Source organism: Hakea prostrata, chromosome 2 (assembly GCF_041222555.1).
Source record: "Hakea prostrata isolate BN-2017 chromosome 2, UWA_Hpros_2, whole genome shotgun sequence".
NCBI classification, from domain to species: domain Eukaryota; kingdom Viridiplantae; phylum Streptophyta; class Magnoliopsida; order Proteales; family Proteaceae; genus Hakea; species Hakea prostrata.
Window position 1 is genome coordinate 46,741,250 of NC_142601.1, and position 24,126 is coordinate 46,765,375.

Sequence of the window (24,126 nt, forward strand, 5' to 3'; positions counted from 1 at the left end):
AATTTCGTTTTGAGTCTTTGCCATAACCGAAGTCTATTTTCATGGCTTCTTGAAAACTCACCCAAGTAAATTCAGACCATGATCTATTTTACACCCAATCTAGTGCATCTCCTTCCAAATGTTGGAAAACCACACTCAACCTTCTCTCCTTCTCAACTTGGTGTTCCCAACAGAATAACAACACTTCGAGAAGCCATTCTTGCACATTGCCTTTGCTGGAAAACGTGGACAATCCAATGTCCAGCTATTCCCGCAGATACTGCTTTGATACCAATTTGCTAGAACCCACAAATCGAATGCAAAACTAATATTACTTAATTGATAGAATAACGAAGAACAATGATAAACTAGTTATAATGGTGCAGTCACCCCCACCAAGACATTGTTGCCCCTTAGCCTATGGCTGCCCAAAGACTCCTCTAAAATAATCCATAACTACTACTCACATCTTACCCCTATTTATAACCCCTAATCAACCCTAATCTCCTCTCTCTCTCTCCTCAATGTTGCATAATATTGCAACCCCAAGGCCCTATCAATACATAACATGTAAATAAATTACGGTTTAGAGTAGTCTACTCTGGAATTGGAACTGAATGTTCCTCATCAAGACAATGAAAATCATTGCTAGATTGTTCCAAGAAATGAGAACATAAATGGAATATCTGGTGGAAGTTCCTGGAAATGGAAACTTGAAACTCAACAAAAAAAAAAAAAAATCCTGAAAATGGGAACTACGAACATGCATTCAGCCAACATGGCCCAAGTAAGAAATGCTAGTCATATACAATGGCCTCATCCAATACGTTTCATGTCTATCCCATTACAGAAAGAATAAGGAGAGGGAGTTTAGGGGTCAACTCTGTGTTAAGGCAAAGCTGTTGTTCTCCCTACTGTCTACAAGGACTCTATAAACTCCAATAAAATCTGGTTCTTGAAGTTGGAAGCATCTGCAACACATCCTAGGAGGAGCACTCAGATTTTAATCAGTTCTGTTCATGATACACACACTGATGTGCTGACCAGAGGTCAAGAAAGCCGGTCCAGCAGGAGTAACATATAAAATTTTGTTATAGAGAAGTTTATTTTCAACCAACAAAATCCAGCTTTTGAGAAAGTTCACCGGTTCAGTCAGCCATGACATATGGTGGTCATCTGATTTCTCACTTCTACTGATTATTGTTCTTGGTGGGGACAGACCTTTTCCAAATTCCAAGACTTAAAACTCTTGAGCAAATTAACAAACCAAGAGCATGGAAAAAAAAAAAAAAGACAGCATCTAAGTTAGCATGAAATTGTGCAAGCACCATAGGCCCATACAGTTGCTCACCTCAAGAAGATACCGTATTCTTGGAAGGACTCCCATCCTAATGAGACCTGCAGCAAAATCTTGTCCAGCGACAACGACGTCATCTTGGATGGTATGTTCTTCCTCATTCTCATCGTCCAAAATGTTATCGCCTGATTGAAGGATATTGGAAGGCTTTGTACTGTATTTCCAAAATCCACCATGAAGAAAACCAACATCTATCCCTGGTTTACTTCGAAATATGGGAGCAGTACACATAGCCCCCCCAGATGTTGTCAATTTCTGAAAAAAAAAAAAAAAAAATTGAACTTAATAGCCCCATTGATAATTTGTTTTACAAGTAAAAGTAGAATTTATATCAAAGTAAAAGATGAAATCTCCACAATCAACTGTACCTCTGAAATGTCAAAAAACATTTCATTTATATCACAGCACAGTGCACACCGAATGACTCTTGTACAAGCCAAAACAACAGAGGCGTGGTTGTCATCTAAGACCATCCTGCCACCCAAGGCAAGTATAAGAGACCAAATTGAACAGAAAAAATCTAAATACACCCATTACCTGCAACAGCAAAACATAAGGAAAGGGGATGCATCGGAAAGAAAAAAAATACATCATCCGTCATTAACTTCTTGGCTGCGTAGTCATATTCTGAAAAATCAAGAATGCCATTTCAACACTAAGGGCTGCAAAACTTAATTACACATGCATGGTGTATGCATGCAACTTATATGCAGGCTCCAGTATGCAAGAGTTATGGTCCAAAAACTTCAAAGCCAGCAGAAAACAAGGCCATCAAACTGGACCAAGAATGAACTAACATGCGTAACTTGGAGTGGCCAATGGGTTATATGGCACATGGGCTTTATACTGGGGTTACTATTGTAGTTGGCCCATTCTATAAGTCCAGTATTAGTGTTTAAGTCCTATATGGTATTAAGTAGCTGGTTTCCATTTTGATGAAAAGCTTTCGGGAAAATAGTTTGTCTGAAGAGAACACACCCATGTTCTATTTACAATAAGCAGAGTGTAATTACATGTAGACCCAAAGAGTAATACTAAATAACAAGGACACCTAAAATACAAAAGCTCACATTACAACAGTCCCCCTCAAGTTGGTGCAAGGATGCCACACATGCCCAAGTTGCAAAAGCATAGAATGAAAAACCTCTGTAGTAAGACTTTTGGTGAAAACATCAGCCAACAAATTACCAACAAATGGTATACAGATAACTCATTCATCAAGCTTTTCCTTAACAAAGTGACAGCCAATTTCTACATGCTTCATCCTATCATGATAAGTTAACCAATACTCATAGCAGACTCGCAATCACAGCACAATACCATGTGAAGCTTGGAGCTAAGCCAAGGTCTTGTAGAAGACCCTTGAGCCATAACAACTATATATGTTGTGTTCAATTGCATGGAACTCTTCCTTGGTGTTGGAATCAGCAATCATAGCTTGTTTCTTGCAACACCAGGTCACAAGATCAGATCCAACAAAGAAACAATAGCCTGCCCATGTGCATAGAAGCATTCATAAGATGCTAACTGGGAAGGCTCTCTAGATGATCATAGGTTTATATTTGGCCAATGTTTCTTTATTGGAGTAGATCTTGAGACCTAGTGTAGCAAGAAACAAGTTATGGTTGCTCATTCGAGCACCAAGGTAGAGTTCCGTGCAATTGAACACAACATATGTAGTTATCATGGCTCAAGAGTCTTCTACAAGACCTTGGCTTTAGCTCCAAGCTTCCCATGGGAAGGCTATCCAGATGATCATAGTTTAACATTTGGCCGTTGTTCCTTGTTGGAGTGAAGCACATGATTGAATAAAAAAAAAAAAAAAAAAAACGAAAAAAAAAGAACCCCTTTCCCTGGGGCTGACTTCAAGAATCTCAAAATGCAATATATAACATCCAAATAAGTAGAGTATGGACACACCCGCAGGCACAACAAAAGCAATGTGTGATCAAGTATAGTACAAATATATCAATCTACCTAAAACGCACGAGTAGCCTCCTTTATCCATTGGTTCCCTGTCTTTGCTCTTCAAATGTCGGTTTGCTTCAGGTAGACTATCAATAAGGCAACACCCAGACATCCTGTTCTATAATAGAAGATCTAAGGTATATTGATAGGCCCTTCATATCTCGTGTGTATTAACGCAAGCACAAGAAGAAAGCTGGATTTGGCAAACAACAGCTAGGGAAGGCAATCAAATATGGTCCTGAGAAGGAGGTTGTTGAATAAAGAAAGCAATCAGATCTGGTCTTGAGAAGGACATTGCTGAATAGAGATTGATTTGCAGAATATTTACTACTAAATAAGAGGGATTTGGGGACAGACAGAATATTGTGAATGATTTGCAGAATGTTGTAGAATATTTACTATTGAATAAGAGAGATTTGGGGACAGGCAGAATATTTCAGAATATTTACTACTGAATAAGAGAGATTTGGGGAGATTAAGGTTGATTAGGGGTTATAAATAGGGGTAAGATGTGAGTAGTAGTTAAGAATTATTTATGCGAGTGTTTGGGCAGCCGTAGGCTGAGGAGCAGCAATGTCTTGTGGGGGTGACTGGCACCATTGTAACCAGTTTATCATTGTTCATCGTTATACTATCAATTAATTAATATCAGTTTTGCATTAGATTCGTGGCTTCTTATCAAATTGGTATCAGAGCAGTGACGATCTGCGGGAATAGATGGACACCGGATTGTCTATGTTTTCCGATGAAGGCAATGTGCAAGAATGGCTTCTTGAAGTGTTGTTAATTTGTTGGGAACACCAAATTGAGGAGGAAAGAAGGTTGAGTGTGGTTCTCCAACATTTGGAAGGAGATGTGCTAGATTGGGTGTATGATAGATCTTGGTTAGAATTTACTTGGGTGAGTTTCCAAGAAGCCATTAAAATAGATTTTGGTTATAGCAGAGAATCAAAACAAATTTTGAGTTTGCACAATCTTGAAATAGCGATCAGCGTTAGTGAAGACAACCATGCTATGCAATCACAGGGAAGAGGAAGCGGATCAACGAAGGAGAAAATTGCGGATGAAGCCGTGATTAATTTTAGACCTGTTCAGGCTTGCGCCGATAATCGAAACAATGGCATGAAAGTATTATTTGAGTTTTCCACTAAAGAGAGAGAAGAGAAGAAACATAGGAGGGGGGCACAGAGGCTTTTCTGGATAGAAAGTAAGGTGGATTGGGAAGCAAGAACTCCGGTGAAACCACCATGGCCGATAATGGTAGCGATGGAAGGGGACTTGGCACCGTCGGAGATGAAACAACTTGAATTTTGGCAAAATTCTGGTGCGACGTGGGTGCAATTGCCGAATAAATTCTTTCCCATTGAGGGAGATCTCCAAGATGTGGTCAACCGATTAGATTTGATGGTGAAATCTTTTGATATTTTTTTGGATTGTTTACAATTTTGAAGAGGAAGAAAATATCACAATCGGCAGTGGCAAATAAGGTATTTGGAGTTGGGCTCGCAGAGAATAGAGAAGAAGATGAAAGGATTGAACTGGGTGGTGGTTGGACCACTGACCCTGGTCTAGTCACTTCATGTGGGTCAGTTTTTAAAAACAGCGAAGCGGGCTATGGGAAGCCCAGTTACTTCAAAATACCCACAGCCCACTTGTTTGAATTATGGGTTAACTAATCAGGAATTAAGTTATGGGCCTCTTACCAGTTTTAATTTCAGGCCCAGCACAACAGTTTTGCTTTGGGTGTTGTCAATAATTGCCCAGTTAGGAAATAACCCATTGACAAAGCAAAACTCCCGTGGGCATTTATGGAACAACATTTTTCCTCAAGGGGTGTTAGCAGTGTGGCTTAAGTGGAAGGGACTGCCACCATGTAAAATACTTGGGAGGACTACAACGTGGCAAATAACCAATTTCCTGATTTTCACCTTGAGGACAAGGTGAGACTGTTGGAGGGGACCAATTTAATAAGAACCCACGAATCGAATGCAAAATTGATATTAATTAATTGATAGAATAACGATGAACAATGATAAACTGGTTACAATGGTGCTAGTCACCCCCACAGCACATTGTTGCCCCTCAGCCTACGGCCGCCCAAACACTCACATAAATAATCCTTAATTACTACTCACATCTTACCCCTATTTATAACCCCTAATCAACCTTAATCTCCCCAAATCTCTCTCATTCAGTAGTAAATATTCTGCAATATTCTGCCTGTCCCCAAATCTCTCTTATTCAATAGTAAATATTTTGCAAATCATTCACAATATTCTGCCTGTCCCCAAATCCCTCTTATTCAGTAGTAAATATTCTGCAATATTCTGCAAATCATTATCTATTCAGCAACCTCCTTCTCAGGACCAGATCTGATTGCTTTCTCTATTCAGCAACCTCCTTCTCAGGACCAGATCTGATTGCTTTCTCTATTCAGCAACCTCCTTCTCAGGACCATATTTGATTGCCTTCCCTAGCTGTTGTTCGCCAAATCCAGCTTTCTTCTTGTGCTTGCGAGAATACACACGAGATATGAGGGGTCTATCATATACTTCCTTTGAGAGAGGAAGATTCTCTCGGAAGAGCTAGCAACTTCAACTTGAAGGAAGCACTGCCACTGCCCCAAATCTTTGATATCAAAGTCCTGGCCCAGGTAGGATTTCAACTTTGATATCTCAAACTGTGCTACTCCCAGTAATGACCATGTCATCAACATAAACAATGAAACAATAATGTGATCACCAAGCTGCTTAATGAACAAGGTGTGATCAACATTACTTTAAGTACACCCTGCTGTAACCATACCCTCGTGAAAACACCCAAATCATACTCTAGAATATTTCAGCCCATATAATGCACCTTTCAGCTTGCACACCTTCCCGTGGGTTTCCTTACCTGAGAATTCTTGGGGAACATCCATTTATACCTCCTTTTCCAATTCACCATGTAGGAAAGCATTTTCAAGATCCCAACTCATGTTGAAAACACATGAGAGATAAACCTTACAACATTCAACTTCACAACAAGTACAACAGTCTCTTGGTAATCAATCCATATCTTTAAGTGAACCCATTTGCAAATAGTCTGGCCTTATACTAATACATTTGTTCCATCTTGTTTTACTGTGACACACACTTACAGCCCACTGATCTTTGCCACACGGAAGAGAGACAGGATCCAGAATTTCATTCTTTTTTCCATTTTGAATCTTGCATTGCATCCTGTCAAGTCTGGGAAAGGAAATAGAAGCCAAGGAAGAGACAATTGCATGATAAGATGTTGAAAAGGAATCATAAGACACAACATGAGAGATAGGGCACTGCATAAAACTCCTCTTGCTTTAGAAAAACAGAAATAGGTATATTCGAAGAGTCAACATGATAAGAAGGGAAAATGACATCATTTTGATGAGGTAATGGGTGGCCATGGATCAAAGGAAAGCGACTGGTTCAATGCATATTGTCATAACTAGATATGATTATCTGGGGGTTGAAAAGTTGAAAGTATACTTGCAAATTGCAATAGTAGTTTCAGACTGAGATTTGGGAAAGGTCAAGTACTTTTTGGGTATGCAAGTTGCCAAGTCCAGGAAAAGTATCTTTTTGTCACAATGGAAGTATGTAAGTGATTTGTTGCATGAAACTAAAATGCTTGGTTTTAAACCTCTAGATAACTCCCCTGGGTCCAAATTTGAAACTAATGCTAGATGATGGAGTTACTGTCAATGATCTTGAGAAATGCTAGAGGCTCAAGGTAAGCTGATATTTGTCTGTAACTCGACCTGACATTGCCTTTTCCTATTAGCATTGTGAATCAATTTCTGTCAGCTCCTTGAACATCTCAGTGGGATATTGTTGTATGAATATTAAGGTATCTTAATTAGGCTCCGGGACGTGGATTACTTTACATAATTTTGATGGGTTAAAGGATTTCTAGATGCAGACTGGACTGAGTCATCAGTTGATAGAAGGTAAAACGCGGTTATTGTACCTTTGTTGGCAAAAACTTGTGTACTGGAAGAGTAATAAGTAAACATCGGTTACTTGGTCAAGTGTAGAGTCAAGAATATTGGGCTATGAAACACGTTACTTCTGAGTTAAAACGGGTACTGTTGCTTAGATAACCTGGCTTCATTGATGATTCAGCCATGTCAATGTGGTGTGATTAGGCCACTATAAATATAGTGTCTAACCCTATCTTTTATGCAGGCCTGAAGCATATTGAAGTTGACAGCCACATTGTTCATGAGAAGCTGCAATAAGGACTGCTTTCTCCCAAACATATTCATACTAAAGAGCAGTTAGCAAACTTGTTTACAATGCTTTTGGGGGGTTACAAGAGTTGGATATATTTGTAACAAGCCACACATGATCAACATATAAGCTCCTTGAAGGGGAGTGTTCGAATAAGGATATAAGGGCAAAAAGGGGTCAATGTTCTTGGAATTAGCGCCATTAACACCTAACACGAATCTGGAGAGGCCTTTGTTGCTTATTTCTGTGAGATTTTCTTTCCTATTATATTTGAAACTGTTGTAGACATTATTGTTAATATATGTTTATTGATTTGAGGACTTCAATAGTTCAACGTGATGCCTCCTTTGAGTATTTCTTCTACTTTCTCCCTCTCTTCTCTATGTATTTCTACAAGTTGATCCATCGAGTACTATCAAAGGTTCTAGAAACCAAATCATACCTTTAGCAATGCAATAGCACTAGGCTAGTTGGACGAGCATGACCAAGGGTCCAAGACTCCAAGCTGGCATTTAGTCCACTACGTGTTGGAAGCAGTATAGTCAATCTCTAGTTAGCTTCATGTATTTTATTAATGTCTTTGAGTTGGATACATAGAACTAGCAAATTGAGGTCATAATTGATATGACATATAAGCTATGAATGTTATACCTCACCACCTATCCAAAGGTCAATTGGGTCTGCCCCTCACTCTTTTAGGTCTTCCGATCTGAATCAAATCATTCCTGCCACCTCAAATGACTTTCTCATGGCTTATCATGTATTAGAGCTGCTCCCAAAAACCATTCATAACATGATAATTCCTTCCTTTATCCTTCCCAGCTTGCTACTAATCCATCTCAACACCAAACTTGAATATATGAGCTTATTTATTGACTGCCAACATTCAGCACTATAAATCATAGCTGATCATATAACTGTCTTACCAAATTTTCCGTTGTTCTAAAGGACTATGCCAATCACACAACACTTCAAACACACCTCTCCACTTCACCAATCCTATTTAATCCTCTACTAACATCTCCTTTGTCACCTTCTTTATTTACAGTAAACGGGTAAAGCCAAGATACCTAAAACTAATCACTTTATAGAGTCTCCCAGTTTCCCTCAAATCAATTTTCACCACCTCATTAAGTCATTATCCATCCTAGTGTACCAAATTTGCATACCAATATGCTCCGTCTTCATTTTACTTGTCTTAAAACCTTTCCAAAGTTGATCTATGTAACTCTTAACTTCGCATTAATCCTTGCTTGTGTCTCATCCACCAAAACAATAACATCAGCTGAAAGCATACATCAAGGAACCCCATCTTGAAAGTTTAGAGTTGACAAAAATCAATATAGAAACTCCTCTTACAGAAAACAAAACAAAGTTGAAACATCTTGAAATCCAGAAACCACCTAAGATTCTATTGCAATGAAAGAAAATATACTTTCTAAATAAAAACTAAATTATGCCAGCACTAGGATAGAATATTGTTGACTTTATATCTACAATAGGCCCACAAGATCTTTTAAAAAGCTCTACAAACTAATAGACACTTTACATGGTTGAAGCACCTTCGTCAGCACATACTAATTGCTCCATCCCATCCAACTCCCAACCCTAGCCATAAAGCTTCAAGGGAAGGACATTTTTTCCTGTAAGCTACTCGTTTCCTCTAATGAGTAAACTGCAAACAGAAAACGTTGTACCATCTACAAGAAGTAGTTCACTTAGGGGCCTACCCTTTCACGGGATCATTTAAGACAACTTTCTTCTAGGGCAAGAACTAAAATGTTCTTCGCTGCTGTAGCATTCAAGTAATGGCCTTTGACTTCACATTTTCACTTGTTTCCAATGTTACTTTATAAAAAGTAAGCATAAAATAAGAAACAGTCTTTCCAATGCATAAATTGTTGGGAGTTAACTTCTAATTATCCTTGGTAAAATGAAATCCACCACGAGGACATGGATAATATTGGATCCTAAGGAACCATCACAAGTGTCACCAGGCAATATTCAACAAGAAAGCTGTGCCGTTCAGCACCTAGAATATTGCTCGTGGAGACAGGTGGATGTTTGATAGAAAGGAATTGCCAAACCAACCAAACAGGCTGGTCAATCTCACAGATCTTATCAGCCAGCAAGCAACTCAAAATCCACAATCTGAGGGAGAAATCATATCAGAAAGCAACTCAAAGTCTGCTAGTGACATAAAGCAACTGGGGCAATTTGTTTAGGGTGTATGGCATGCCTATATCAAATGGAGTACCAGGTCAGGACTTAGATCAAAACAGTAATGGTATGTGGTGAAGGGGCATCAGTAATCAGGAATGGATCACAATGGGTTGATGTCGGATTGAAACAAAGACATAGGAAGAAAAGTCTTATCTAGGCTTTTCTTGAGACGGGGTGATATGGCACAAAATCTTTGAGATGGGGATTTTGGATTTTAGAGAAAAGAGGTGTTGCAAGTAAATACATGGACATAGTTAAGGATATGTATGATGGTTCGACAAGTGTAAGAACAGTGGGGGGGCAAGGCACGGGGCCCAAGGGGGGGCAAAGCTCATATTTATTTGCATCTATAATGGATGAATTAACCAAAGACATTCAATATGAGGTTCCTTGGTGCATGTATTTTGCTGATGATATTGTGTTGATAGATGAGGCCAAGTAGGGATTAATACCACATTAGAATCATAGAGAGCAACTTTGAAATAAAAAAGCTATAAACATTATAAACTAAGTAGAACGAAGACAGAATATCTAGTTTGTAACTTTGGTCATGATTGGGCAAACGATGAGGTGGTGAAACTTGATGACAAGGAGTTCCTTAGAGCAATTGTTTTAGGGGCCTTGGTTCAATCACAAATAACAAAAGGTTATATAGAGGATGACATTCCCAATGAATTAAAATAGGGTGGATGAAGTGGAGAGGTGCGTCCGGGGTCTTGTGTGATCGACGTATTCCTTTAAAGCTCAAAGGAAGATTCTTCAGGACCGTCATTCAATTAATTATGATGTATGGTGCAGAGTGTTGGATTATTAAAAAGAATCATATAGATAAACTCAATGTAGCAGAGATGATGCTAAGTTGGATGAGTGGCAAAACTAGGAAAGATAAGATAAGGAATGATCACATTAGAGTTGGTCTGGAGTAGCTTTGAAAAGTGATAAGTTATAAGAAAGTCATTTGAGTTGGCACGGTCACATTCAATGGAGGCCTATAAATGCCCCTATACAGAGAAGTGGTATAATCCAGATAGAATGAATTAGAAGAGCTAGGGGCAGACCTAAGATAACCTTAAGAGAAGTGGTGAGAAAGGATATGCATAGCTTAGGCCTTGTATCTAGTATGGCCTTAAATAGAGCTGATTGGAAGGCAAGATCCATGTACCCGGCCCCATTTAGTTGGGACAAGGCTTGATGATGATGGTGGAGCTGTAATTTGGATCGAGTGTACGGTTATAGGTGTAAATGACGTCCTCCAAGTTGGGTAGGGTTTGGATGGATTGATTGGGAGATATTACAAATCTTGAGTTCAGGGTTTCAAGAACTCAAAGTGATGTAACTAGGGTTGGGCCCCTAAAATTGGCCCAAAAAACTAGACCCAAAAAGGCACTTAAAGCTGGCCAAATACCCTGGTGAAATTAGGGGCCATAGGGTTTGAAGGAGCAACCCTAGGGCCTGTCCTGCCCCTAGAAATGGTTTACATCAACACTACTGCTATAAAGACTAAACTGTGCCTGCAGAACAGCAGTTCTAGCTGCAGGGAAGCAAAACCTGAACCCTATTTGGCCTTCTTGCAGATGTAGGTAATCAGGCTGAACATAAGCTCTTAGTATCTCTTATCCCAAAGCCCTTTTCACTGGTCTATCATCTCTGCATCTCCCAGCATCTTAAGTGATTAGGCAGGGACAGAATTTGAACCTGCAGTCTGATGAGTCGACCAAGTCCCCATGTTGGACTGAAAATCAAAGAAGGTTTCATCTGGCCATCTTTCTAGAAGAAGCAAAGCATCTCCTTTTTTCTTTTTCTTTTTTTCTTCTTTTCTTTGGGTAAAAAAAAAATGATTTTATCGCGCTCCACATCTAATGAGATTTTTGTTCCAGCCTGGACTTTATTTCATCTGTTCATCAAGGAAAGGAGAATTTACTAGGCGGGTGCAGGGTTCCAAGAACTCTTGCTAGTTCTCGAGCGTCAGCCAACTAAGGTCGGCTAGGCAAGCTATTCTAAGTAACAGCACATTGCTAGTGTTCGGTTAGCTCATATGGTAAGACGAAGGCAAGACTGGCTTTAGGCAGCGAGCCCTATAGCAATAGAAATTTGACCCCAGAAGCAAAAGATTCCAGAGTCCAGGCAGAAAATACATGCATAGACAGTGGTCTAATGACAAGGGCCGACGATGGAAGCTCAGGACTTTCTCCTCAGTCATCTCGTTATGACCTTTTCTTGCTCCTTATGAATGGTTAGGAACAAGGTTCATTCGCAATGAGCTTTAAGCCTAGAAGGCTAGAATGGATAGACTACCTTTTTGATTTCCGTCTACCCCTTCCTCAAGATGTCTACCACTTCTCTGTCACTGCTTGAAAAGAGCTTTTCACCTTAAGAGAGAGCCCACTAGTTGCCCGTGATCAGCCCTTCTTACCAAGAGGGGGAGCATAAATGTGAAACACCAAACTTCATTGCCAACAGAGCAGCATCAGAACAATTTGACTTGACTCACAGCTTTCTGAGTGAGACGACGTCCTTGTATGATACATGCTTTCATTTGCATTTGATCATCCTAATAGGCCCATCATCAGTTCTGATGGAAAAATAACACATCATCAAAGTCAATGCAGGTCCTTAGACACATACGAAATGGAGTGGAGATGGATCCGGCTACTTATGGCCGTAACCACAATTAAAATCATTATGGTGAACCATCTGATGAAGCTTATAGTATCCAAGCCAGATAAAGGTTCTGGTTGAAGGGATATGCTAACTGTCAAATGAAGCAAAGTTGTGAACCCTCCAGAAAGGCAGGAAAGACCAGGATAAAACGAGGGTGCATGTCAGGTATTGTATCCCATAAACAAACATGGTAACAGCTACCTAAAAGATCATGGAGCACCTAAAAAAGCAGATAAAGTACATTACATCGCCCCTTTTGGGGATTGGAACCTTATCCATCGAATGACTTTGGCCCTGGATGTTAATAATATGGCAGGCCAGGTGAATTCAATAATAGATGCCTGTTGGCATTTCATGCTTCCTTCTTTCACGGCCAATACGAAAGAGAATCCACAAACTCTGATCATGAATATCAAGAAGAGACCACAAAAACTAAAACGATAGACATAGGATCTTCTCCTTTACTAAAGAGTGTCAGCATCTCTCCTGAAGAAGAGAGAATGGCTATTGGCTTTCACAAACCTCACAAGGCAGCAAATATGGGTTGTGACTTGTGATACTGTACATGTGATTTCATGTTTTGATCTACTTCCCATGTATTTGGAGGGTCTCTCTCTCTCTTCAAATCTTTCCCCACCACATTTTCTTCCATTATCTCTACTCCTCTTTTAAGTCAATTTTGTGTATTATAACCTCTGTCACGACCCCAGTTTTCACATGCTTGGTGGGGCCCACATTATGGACATTTAACTAGGGCACGTGACAGTTCCTTCCTTTATCAACCTGTTTATAACTACTAAGACAAAATGCTAAACTAAACATTCTCAAGAACAAACAAACAACCTGTTTGACAGTTTGACTCATAAACATATGTACACAGTCTAAAGCCTTGTCATGTTTACATTTGACCTTTCAACAATGTCTAGTCAAGAACATACATTTGCAAAAGAATATATATATTCACAGTCTAGCTATACAAACATCAAACGTAACGTAACGAAAGGAATGTGAGTTTACATCTTTAACTTTAAAGGCATTAACAGGTGGCAACACCCTTGCCTTTATCATAAATCTGAGTACCTGTCAACATTTACAATAATGAGCTTTGAGGCCCAGTAAGCAATATAAACAACCATGTAATTAAGTCAGGCAGTTCATCATGCATCAATAATCACATCAAAATCATATAACATCATATAATCCAATTTTTCCTTTCGTTTTCCTTTTCCTTTATCCTTTTCCTATTCCTATTCCTTCTTTTCTTTTTCCTTTCCTTTTCTTTTTCCTTTTTCCTTTTTCCTTTTCCTTTATTTTCATTTCTGTTATCTGACATTAAAGTCTTGAGCCTAGGCAAATCCAAAGGATGCACATTTCTCTTTACCACCGAAGTGGCTTCTGTCTCTTCACCACCGAAGTGGCTTCTAGGCACAAGGCCTTGTACACCTCGTGGATTTGCCATCAGCACTGACTCGTTCTTTTCACTTTTCAGTCTTGCTTCATGCCCTCCCATTTGGGTACATTAAGCACCAGGACTTACAGAAGCCATTACATTTTCATTTCTTTTTCTTTTACTCTTTTCATATTCAATTCAGCATTGTGTTACCATGCTCTATCTATCTCAATGTATCTTTTTCATTTCAATCATCATTCAGTCTCATCTAAACACAGTTCATGCAATTCAATCATTTAAATATGAGAGCTTGATAATTCTACATTTAACAAGCATGAGCATCATTTCAAATTCATGATTAACAGTTCAAGAATACTATCAGCATTCTAATTCAAGCAGTTCAATCAAGTCATTGAGCTGTCATCCAATCCCATGCATTTTTGTTCAATACACAAAGACATATCATGCATTTTCCATAATTTGCATCAACGAATAAATAAAATAGATTTCATGTCATCATGTGAATGTTACATGTCTACTAAATGGAATCACCCACTTAACATACATAGGTTGGTCAATATCACTTACCTGTCCCTGTTCCATGCATGTGTGTTTTGACCATGGTTCCGTTAAAATCCGCTCTTGCTCCTGTACCCTCGAATAATTACTGGCTATTTCGAAATATGTGGGAACCAACGGGAGATTTTCCCCTTTTTCTCTCTCCTAGTTTCTCTCTCCTCTTCCTTTTCTCTCTCCTCCTCACAGTCTTCTTCTCTCTCCTCTCTTGATTTTCTCTTCTCTCTCCACTTCTTCTCCACTCCTTTCTCCTTTCTCCTATTCTCTTCTCTGTCTCTTTCTTTACTAATGGTCTACACCTACACGCACTCCACTATTCCTTTTTCTCTTTCTTTTCTCTCTCCTCTCTACCTCACCTCTTACTTCCTCTAATGACTTCTTCTCCCTTTCTTACATCTTCACTTCTTCTCTCACTTGTCTTCTCTCTCTCTCTATATTTTTGTCATCACCACTTCATTTCCATGCACAGGTAACCTTCAACCTTTTAAGATTCTCTCTATTCTCTCTCTTTCCTTTCTCTTACCTCTCTTTTCTCTCTATCTGCACGTTTTGTCTCTTCTCTCTCTTTACGCTCATCACTTCTTCTCCCTGTGTATTTATTCTCCAGTTACACGTAGAAAGAAAAACTCTCAAATTAACTCTCTCCTTGACTCTCCACTTCACCTCTCTCCTCTTAAATTTTTTGCAACATTTTCTTCACTCCACTTTTCTCTCTCCTTCCTTAGTTCTTACACGCACAACCTCCACTTCACCTCACTTTCTCTTTTCTATCTTACCTTAAAACCCAACCTATGATATTATGACTTAAAACCTCATGCATTTATGCATGTCCCTTTTGTGAGCATAGTACCACGTAAGTAGGAGGTGGGGGTAAAGATATCACCTCCTCCCTTCCTCTCTCTCCCTAATCGGTTAATGATTAAATATTATATATATATATATATATATATATATAGATAGATAGATAGATATAACGTACATATAAAATATATTTAATTAAATGATCAATGGGCTTCATTATGGGCTTGTGGGCCCGCTGTAATACCTTACGCAAGGCCCACTCTGAGGTGCTAATATTAGTACCTCTGGGTTCAGAAAATCATGCTGATCATTTCCTCGTTTTCAGTTCAGTCAAATTTTACCGTTGTGGGACCCACAAGTGATATCCGGTCTCGACCAAAATATCAATTAGAATCTAGCCTTATTTAAGTTATTATTTAACTACACTCAAATCATTCGATTAAACCATCAAACCAATCATCGGATCCTTTAATAATCTTAAAGACTAACACATTCACACATAATAATAAAATAATAATATAAAAAGATGCGGGGCATCACATCCTCCCCTCCTTAAAATAAATTTCGTCATCACACGCTAATAAGCATTTTCACTCTTCAACCTTCGTAAGAAAATTGAAAAAAAAATATATAACTAATTCCCAGAACAAAGGACTAAAACAGGAGGGATGGGGATAAAGATCAATAGTTTTTTCAGGTACTATAAGAAACACTAATTCATATGTATTCTACCCAGACACAGTATCTCTTTAGTACTTACAATCAGTGGAGATTTAATGGTCTTGGATCAATTAGCTGATTAAAATATGAAATCAGATCAATAGGCTACCGACAAGAAAAGAAGCTTTCAGTTATGATTTACCTTAGTGCTAAAGCAAGCTCAGGTTCTGGACCAAGAGCAAAAGCCAAAACAGCCTTCCAGTCAACATTTTTCTCAATATTGTTGATCGCACTCATGTTACAGCCAACTTGACTCCGTTGCAAATTGCACAAAGCATTATCGAGCACTGCACCAAGGAGCTGTAATGCAATGGCTCGCTGTGCTGGAACCTGAAATCCACATCCGTGAAGGGTCAAGACAACTGAATCACAAATTGTATTGCAAATTCTTCCAGGTCTTTCAATTCAATAGGCAAAGAGAACAGCACTAAGCTATTGAATAATTTTCCACCAGCAAATCATGGAAGAAGGAAGATTAAAACAAGAATTTAAAAACTACAAATTTTTAAATTTCACACCCCAGAGGAGGGCATAGTGGATTATATAAACTGAAATTTAGCTGAATGCTGCACACAATTAAAAGACGCAAAGACTTCATAGGTTTCAAGGGTAAATATTATGCTGTAATTGTACTTTCAGGTCTGTAATTTAGTTTAGATTTAAGTTTCAGGGGTTTATTTGATTAGGAAGAAAGATGTGGGGGGGGGGGGGGGTTCAGTGGTTGCTGTTGTTTAGTTTCAGGTCAGGGCGCTTTTGAAAGGGCTGTTGTTGCTATTTTATAGTTTCGGGTTAGTCCTAGCTGGTTTAAGTCTGTCCTAGTTCGTTCAGGATATGTTTGAAGAGTCCTAGAGGGTTTGGGATTCTTGGATTGGGCTGAGATTGGGATTGAGTGTGGGAGAGGGAATGGGGAAGCTATCCTAAGAGGGTGAGGTGACTGGAGTTGGGTTTGAGACATATGGGTGTTCTAGGGTTAGGTAAAATTCTGCACTTTAGGTTTTCTGGTTTCCCTAAGCTTGTGCAGGTTAGAGAAGAAGAAAAGAGAGAGAAAGGAAGGGAAGGGCTGTATCTAGGGTTTAGGGTTAGGGGAAGCTATGGGATGAACTCAGGCTGAAGGGGGAGGGGTCCTAAAAGGTGTCACAGGGTTTTAGAGTGGAGCTGGGGTAGTGGGCAGGTTAGGAGAAAGGGAGTAGGGGGCTGGTAAGGGAGAGGGGAGGGGCTATACTTAGTTGGGATTGGTGGTAGGCTGCTGTAGTTGTTGAATGGCTGTTGGAGCTTGAAGAACAAAGCCGGAAATTGACGAAGAAGTCTTAGAGCCATCGTGGCCCTCAAAGAAGACCATGACGTGGATTTCCTCCAAACTCAGAAATTTATTCAATTCAACTTGCAATTACAGAGGTTGGAGGCTTTATTTACAGCCTCTAAAGAGAAATCATATAAGGACTCAACGTTGGAAAACCATTTAAAACTCTAACTGGCTAACCAATTCTAACTCAAACTACTAATTCGCTAGGACTTTAACTTGCACAAGAAACCTTCATAGCTTACTCTAGAAACTCCAATTCAAATTGGAAGAGCAGATGTTGGTTCCTTCCAAGAACTATGACAACTCTACTGGTTCCTTCACAAACAAGGACTCTTCAATAACTTGCCAAATATGGACTCAAATAAGAAAATAAAATTAGATCTAGGGTCCAGAAAACAAACTGGACTCAATGGGATCCAGACCTGGACACCCCGAAAATGGGCAAAATTACCACAATATACCTGGTTCGAACTAGGGGTCCTAGGGTTTGGGGAAACAACCTTAGGCCCTGAGAACCCCTGGAAACAGTTTACATCAACAAGGCTTAGAAAACACAGCAAAAACCTGAATCCAGCAATAGAAACCAGCCAATTTTCAGGAGACATTTCAGAACAACTTCAAAACATATCTGATTGGCCTAGAAGATTGATTGAAGACCTGGGATGGAAAAATGTTTTGTATCTCGAATACCTTTACCCTTTTTGAAGATTGAAATGCTCTGACATTTTCGGTGGTGAACTAAAATGGAATCATCACAACCACAAACCACCCACCCCCCCAACCCCCCCCAAAAAAAAAAACCCCAAAAGGGATCAAAGAAAAAAAAATAAACTTGAGGTTTTTGAAGGCACTCAATGGATCATTCTACTTGAAAAAAGTGCTTGAATTGATTACCCATTTCAATGTGTAACTAAGTGAAACAAGTGAGATTTTGGGACATTTGAGTTATGGATTCTAGATGAGAGTTCTCATGCAGTTCATGCAGATTTATCCCCAAAATAGTTTTATTTGGCTAGAAATACATCCAGGATTGGGTTTTACACATGCCGAGCCTTTGATCCATGGTTTTCTATGTAAAGAGGCCAGTTTTATTGGCAGAACATATGCGTAATTAGATTGCATACAGGATTAGCCATTTTAGTTCCATACGCTACTTTATTTGGTGCTTTTTTTAATTGAACCAATTCAACAAGTGCATAGTTGTCAAGGTAACTAGGCAGCACCTTGGCATCCAGGCACTTTGTTGGCGCCTAGGCACTTGGCATCGGCTTGGTAGCCTACATGACATGAAGTCACTTTTTGGTGTCGCCTCAAATTTCTGCCCCTTTGACTGCCTTGACTCAGCTAGACGCTGTGACAACTATGAACTATGACCAGTAGTTCAAACTTTTAATGCTTAGCTGGGCTTTGATTAGAACTCTGCTTTGAGCCAGTGTCCTTCAGTAATGGAGTTTCCTAGCCAGTTTGGGTTACCTCATAGGTCAAGGACTGGGTTATGCCTTTCCTTATTAATATAAGAGTCTACTACTGAGTCTTTTACATAAGGTTGTAAAAGAGGTGAGCACTGCAAACAAGTTTTTATTAATGAAAAGCTTTTAGTTGCTCTTTTTTTCTTCTCTTTTTTCTCCTGTTTCATCAAATCGGCTGTAAGAAATCAGTATTTGATTCAATTGATACCTTGCAGTGCAACCCAGCTGGATTGAAGGAATCAGTGTTCGATTCAATTGAAACCTTCCAGTGTCAAGGCCAAGCCAATTCTTTTGGTTCTCTTTTGCATCTCCATTACTATTCTATGGTGAAAAGGTTCTCCCCATCAACTAGTAAACAAATATTCTGGCGTGCATGAGTCTCCAAACACATATTTCAAAAAGTTGTCTCTGATATGGGATGAGCGGACTACTGATGATATTGACTTTGCGATTGAAGTTGGCAGTAATTTTTTCCTAACAATTTAAGATCTCTTACCCCATCCTTAACCTAATATACCTGTTTTTCCATTTTTCTCTTGGTTTCACCATAAGATTTATTGTTTATGGGTATTTTCCATAGTTTTAATCAGTAAATTCAACCCGTCCCTTGATAACAGATCCTGATAGGTCCCTAGAGTGATTATTCAAATCTAGGACTGTGTTACAATGGCCAAGATGAAGAGGGAGAGGTGGAGAATGAGGATGGCACAAGGAAGAATTGCACTCTTGGAGTTGGCTATGAAGGTCAAAAGAGAGTCCAAGACCAAGATTCTATGAGTCATAGGGAAGAACAGAGCTTCCAGTAAAAAGGCTATGGTGTTTCTTGGAAATTGGAATCATATCCAAAGAGTTCAACAGGCAAGGATTTGGGTGGAACCCACTCATATATGACAGGTTGCATGAAGAAGAAACCTTCATCATCTGAAACGCAGATCGAAGATGGAACTATGGAAGGGCTCCAACTGCTGTGTTCTCCACAAAAATCCAAGCAAATGCTAAACAATCTATATATTTGCGATTATGGAGGAGGAAAAGTGAGGAATGTCCTCATCATGCAATGTGAAGATAGAGTCAACTCCAGCGTTGGACTGGCCAGTGGATAAAGCATTATAAAAGCAATGATTGTCAAGCAAGTAGATGATATATATATATATATAAAGGATGTTCAGTAACAGAATCCTGATAGCTTTTACACAAGAAAGGGAACCAAGATTGAATAAGAGAAAGGACTTTTGAAATAGGAAGTTACAGAACTTGCATACTTATTGGTGTGATCATTGGAGTCTAGAGGCTTACCAATGACAATACCCACTATACAAAGGCCTGATTTGCACCTGAAGTGCAGTGCGGGAGACCCAGAAAGGAAATCAAGACAGGTATGGAGCTAAAGTTGATATGACGTAGCAGCAGACGACGATCCCCTCTGACTGACATGCTAAGGACCTCCTTCAAGGGCTTAAAGTTTGTTTTCTTTGGAGGATAATTTGACCATGAAGAAACCGTTGTTGAATAGGTAAGTGTCTACAGACCCCTGTTAGCTTCCATTGCTTGGTTATGAAGAGCTTTGACTATGGACAATAGGGGTTGGCTGCCCACGAAGTGCCTGATCAGAGAACTGCACCATCTGAAGGCTGCAGGGTTCATGAGACCAGAGTGGTAGAGAACCACTCTGGAGTCCATGTCAAGGGAGGGAGGGACAAAGTGAACAGAGAGACCATTTTCAAGAGAGGAGTGGGGCTGAGCAAAGATAGAGCTCAAGTCTCACTAGCTGGAGGAGGCTGGAAGTTGTCAGAGGGCCTAAGAAAAGGGAAAGGAGGAAAGTCGGAGGTGGCAGCCCCTCAGGAGGTGGTGGCACCGAAGAGGCAGTTATCCATTCTCACTCACATACTCTCGCTTTCCATCTATACAATGAACTTCATCCTTCAACTTCTAACCCTGTCCAAAATTCACAATTGTTTTCAAAGCCGTGCCCATAAAGAGAAAAAGAAAAAGGGTGAACCAGTGACAACAGACTTCTGCACAAGCAGTCCGAGGGACAATTTCCTAAGCAGCCTTACCCTCAAAATTTTTTGTTTTTTTTGGTAGCCCATTAATATAATTGTGTCCTATTTCACATCCACCATTTGAACATTCAAAGGAACCCCTTTATAATCCTGATTATTTACCATATTGTCATGGTGGGATATCTCGCTTTTTTGGTTAGTTGAGACGAGATGGGAGTCAAGTTTTGCGAAATGGTTTATCTCACTCGAGATCTCGCCATATCTTGCTATATTTCACCATATCTTACCCCAGATCTCGCCATATCTTGCTGGGACTCTCAATTTTTGCCCCATTTTTTGCGGATTTCAGCTAGATTTTCACTTGCAACCACTCCTAGCACATCTACAACACCAAAGAAAGATCAATCATTCCCTACTTGTCTTATGAACTTATGACTTAGGGACTTATATAGAACTTCTAACGGTTGTATAATTTTATTATTCTATTCTCAAGAGTCGAGATTGTGATACTCATACGGATAGAATTTTGATGACATTTAAGTTATTTGATGTATTTGATACACTTGATTTTCATTTTTATGCCTTAAAGGTTTTATATTACATGTATAACCTTGCATTCCCCAATCCCACAGCATTTCGGTTTTACACTATGGGTGGACTTACAAATCATACTTAAGAGTTGTTTTCTCACAAATCCAAGGCCACCAATGTGTTAAGAAGGCCTAAATTATGTTAACTACCAAGTTTAGACCCAACCTGGACCCTAAAACCCACCGAGATGGGCCATCGAGTTGGCCCAAAAAATACCATATCTTGACCAAGATCTCGGTTTTTGGAAGGGGCGAGATCTCGCTCAACCATGGCCATTCCCCTTTGCAACTTTAATTTATTTACAATCGCCTGCTTATATATTTGGGTATTGCATACTTTGGTGGGTCTATAAATAAGCCTATTAAGAGTATTCTGACAGATGCTGAACCAATTAAGCTCCTTCTGAATCTAGGGTGCTCACCTGACTGAAATGCAAAACTCACTTGTCACCATCTTCATTGAGCTTTGAGCATTAGATGTATGTATGCATCAAGCTGTTCATCACACACTTCAACTGATTAACTACCCAATCAAATGTTGGCCAGGCTCTAAACATGGGTGGAATATATTTGTTTTCAACTTCTCCATCTCCTTCCATCTGGTAGTGGTTCTACCATGAATCTTTAACTGATGCCCATATGATCTTTGCTATTTCCTTGTTGGCCACTTCTTCATCCCACTGATTTATAGAATTCTGAAGGCTGATCATGTCAAGGTTGCTTAAATTAACACTGGCCACATCTCTATGCAAAGACATTCATAAACCACTCTACCATAGTTCTTCGCAGAAAACCCAATTTTGGTTTAACAGTACATCCCAATAGGGGTCGACCGTATTTGTTCAATTTATCCCTCTCAATGTGGATTGAGCGGGGCCTTGGAAAGTTTTGACATAAGAGGGATGGATTCACCAATTAACAGGTTTCTGATATCCTAAGGAATAGGATTTAGAAAACCAGGAATGCAGGAATAGAACCAATCATTGGCATTTAGTGTTTAAACTTCAGGGTTCCAGAAACAAATTTAGTACATATCTGATCATCCTAGAATTCTGGTCAGAGGTTTATTATGAGGCTTGAGAACATTCCTCAAAGGCAGATTTATTTTTGACAGACATACTCTTGAACATGTAAAAATCCTTGCTTGAAATAAGGCAACTGAAAATCCAGGAAGAACAGTAGATCTGTACTTAGACTACACCATCAAGTTTGAATTTGAAACTGAACTACATGATAAACTAATCAGCAAACAAGAACCAGATGTTAAAATATGAAAACAGAATCAGAGGGCTTATAACCCAACCCCCTTTATCCCCTTCCCCATGCCTATCTGTTCTCTGGGCCCCAGAGAGTGCGGAGCACTTTTTTTCTCTCTCCTTTTATTGGAATGGAAAAGATGAATCAATAGGGCCATGATACATTGTGGAATATTGTAAAGGCAGATAAACTCTGCTTCGGCAGTTATTCCAATAATAATATAACCCTAGAGTCTGATACCTCACTCATCTATGACACAGAATAGAATCAATGAAGCAAACATATCCCAGATTACTGGAAAACCCTATCCATGACCCAAATAACCAGCATCCTGCCCCACATTGATCACCGTTTTTAGAAGTAAGACTAGCAACAGGATTAGAATTAAATTTGAAGTTCTGATTTTAGAAATTGAATACAGGTTAGAATTAACTTCCTTGGGAAAGGAAACTAAAGCGGAGATAGAAAATGATACGTACAGAGTAAGAAAGAAGAAACCTGACCTGTTTAACTGGTTAAAGCTAATGGGATGGAGGAAAGAAAGAATGTGAATCAGAGATCCTACCTGATCCTCAGGGTTGGCATCCCCCCCAAGCCTTCATATCCCATAAATGCTTCACTGCATCTCAGAGCATATCTAAAGGGCTAAAAGCCAACACCATTCATAACTCATGGGGTGGAATAATTAGCCCCATTATATATTCATAAAACTGACCAGAAAGAGAGAATAAATAACATTCTGAACTGTTCTCAGACACTGGCTGTATTTGGAAGTAGAGAACTTCACTAACACTGAAACGAACCCAAAACAGGAAACAAAATCCCTCCCTATCACAGGTTAAAAAGAGACTATTAACTAGACCAAACCACCAAAAAAATATCCAAACTAAGGTTTGCCTTCGTGTCCCCAATCCAGCAAACTAACATCATAAATAATGAAACAGAAGTCAACAAGCAACCCACATTTTGGAGACTTTCTGGGTGAACCAGATATGAACCAAACAACCACAGGTTCAATTTTTGAACCACAAAATAGGTTCACATAAGCATACAAATCTTGGTCGTCAGGCTGCCTTAAGAGCTCTTCACTCTCTTCTTTCTTCTGCTGAAATGCTGTATAAGAACTCCAGCAAAGATAGACCAAGATTATGAAACCTGCCCAGAACGGGAACACCACCCCCCCCCCCAACCAAAAAAAAAAAAAAAAAAAAAAAAAAAAAACAACAACAACAAAAAGCAAAAAACCACCACAACCCCTCCTCCAAACGAAAAATACCCCACCAATATTGAAAAATCACCAGCCACTAAAAAGGAACCATAAACAGTTTAATGATACTCCCACCCCCAAACAGAGTCCTATTTTAGAAATATATATATATCCCCCAGCTTTAATGCTTTTTCAATCTTTGAAGCTCATCTTTCTAATTGTCTACATCATCATCCCACTAAGTTCCAAGACAATCTCAGATCTCTGCTGAACCAAATAAATTAGCTCCAACCTCTCTTCAACAGGTATGCAGCAACCAACATAAATGGCTAGACTACAAATGGAAGGAATATTACACATCCACTAGAA

At 39.4% G+C, this 24,126-nt stretch overlaps 1 protein-coding gene across 1 annotated transcript in view; it reads right to left on the reverse strand.

The window, feature by feature from the left end:
- IYO (RPAP1-like, carboxy-terminal protein) overlaps window positions 1–24,126 on the reverse strand; it is a 40,856-nt gene that overhangs the window by 10,828 nt on the left and 5,902 nt on the right. Inside the window, 3 exon segments of the mRNA XM_089144748.1 lie at window positions 1,331–1,591; window positions 1,705–1,810; window positions 16,071–16,258. Of these exon segments, the coding sequence (XP_089000874.1) occupies window positions 1,331–1,591; window positions 1,705–1,810; window positions 16,071–16,258 (555 nt within the window).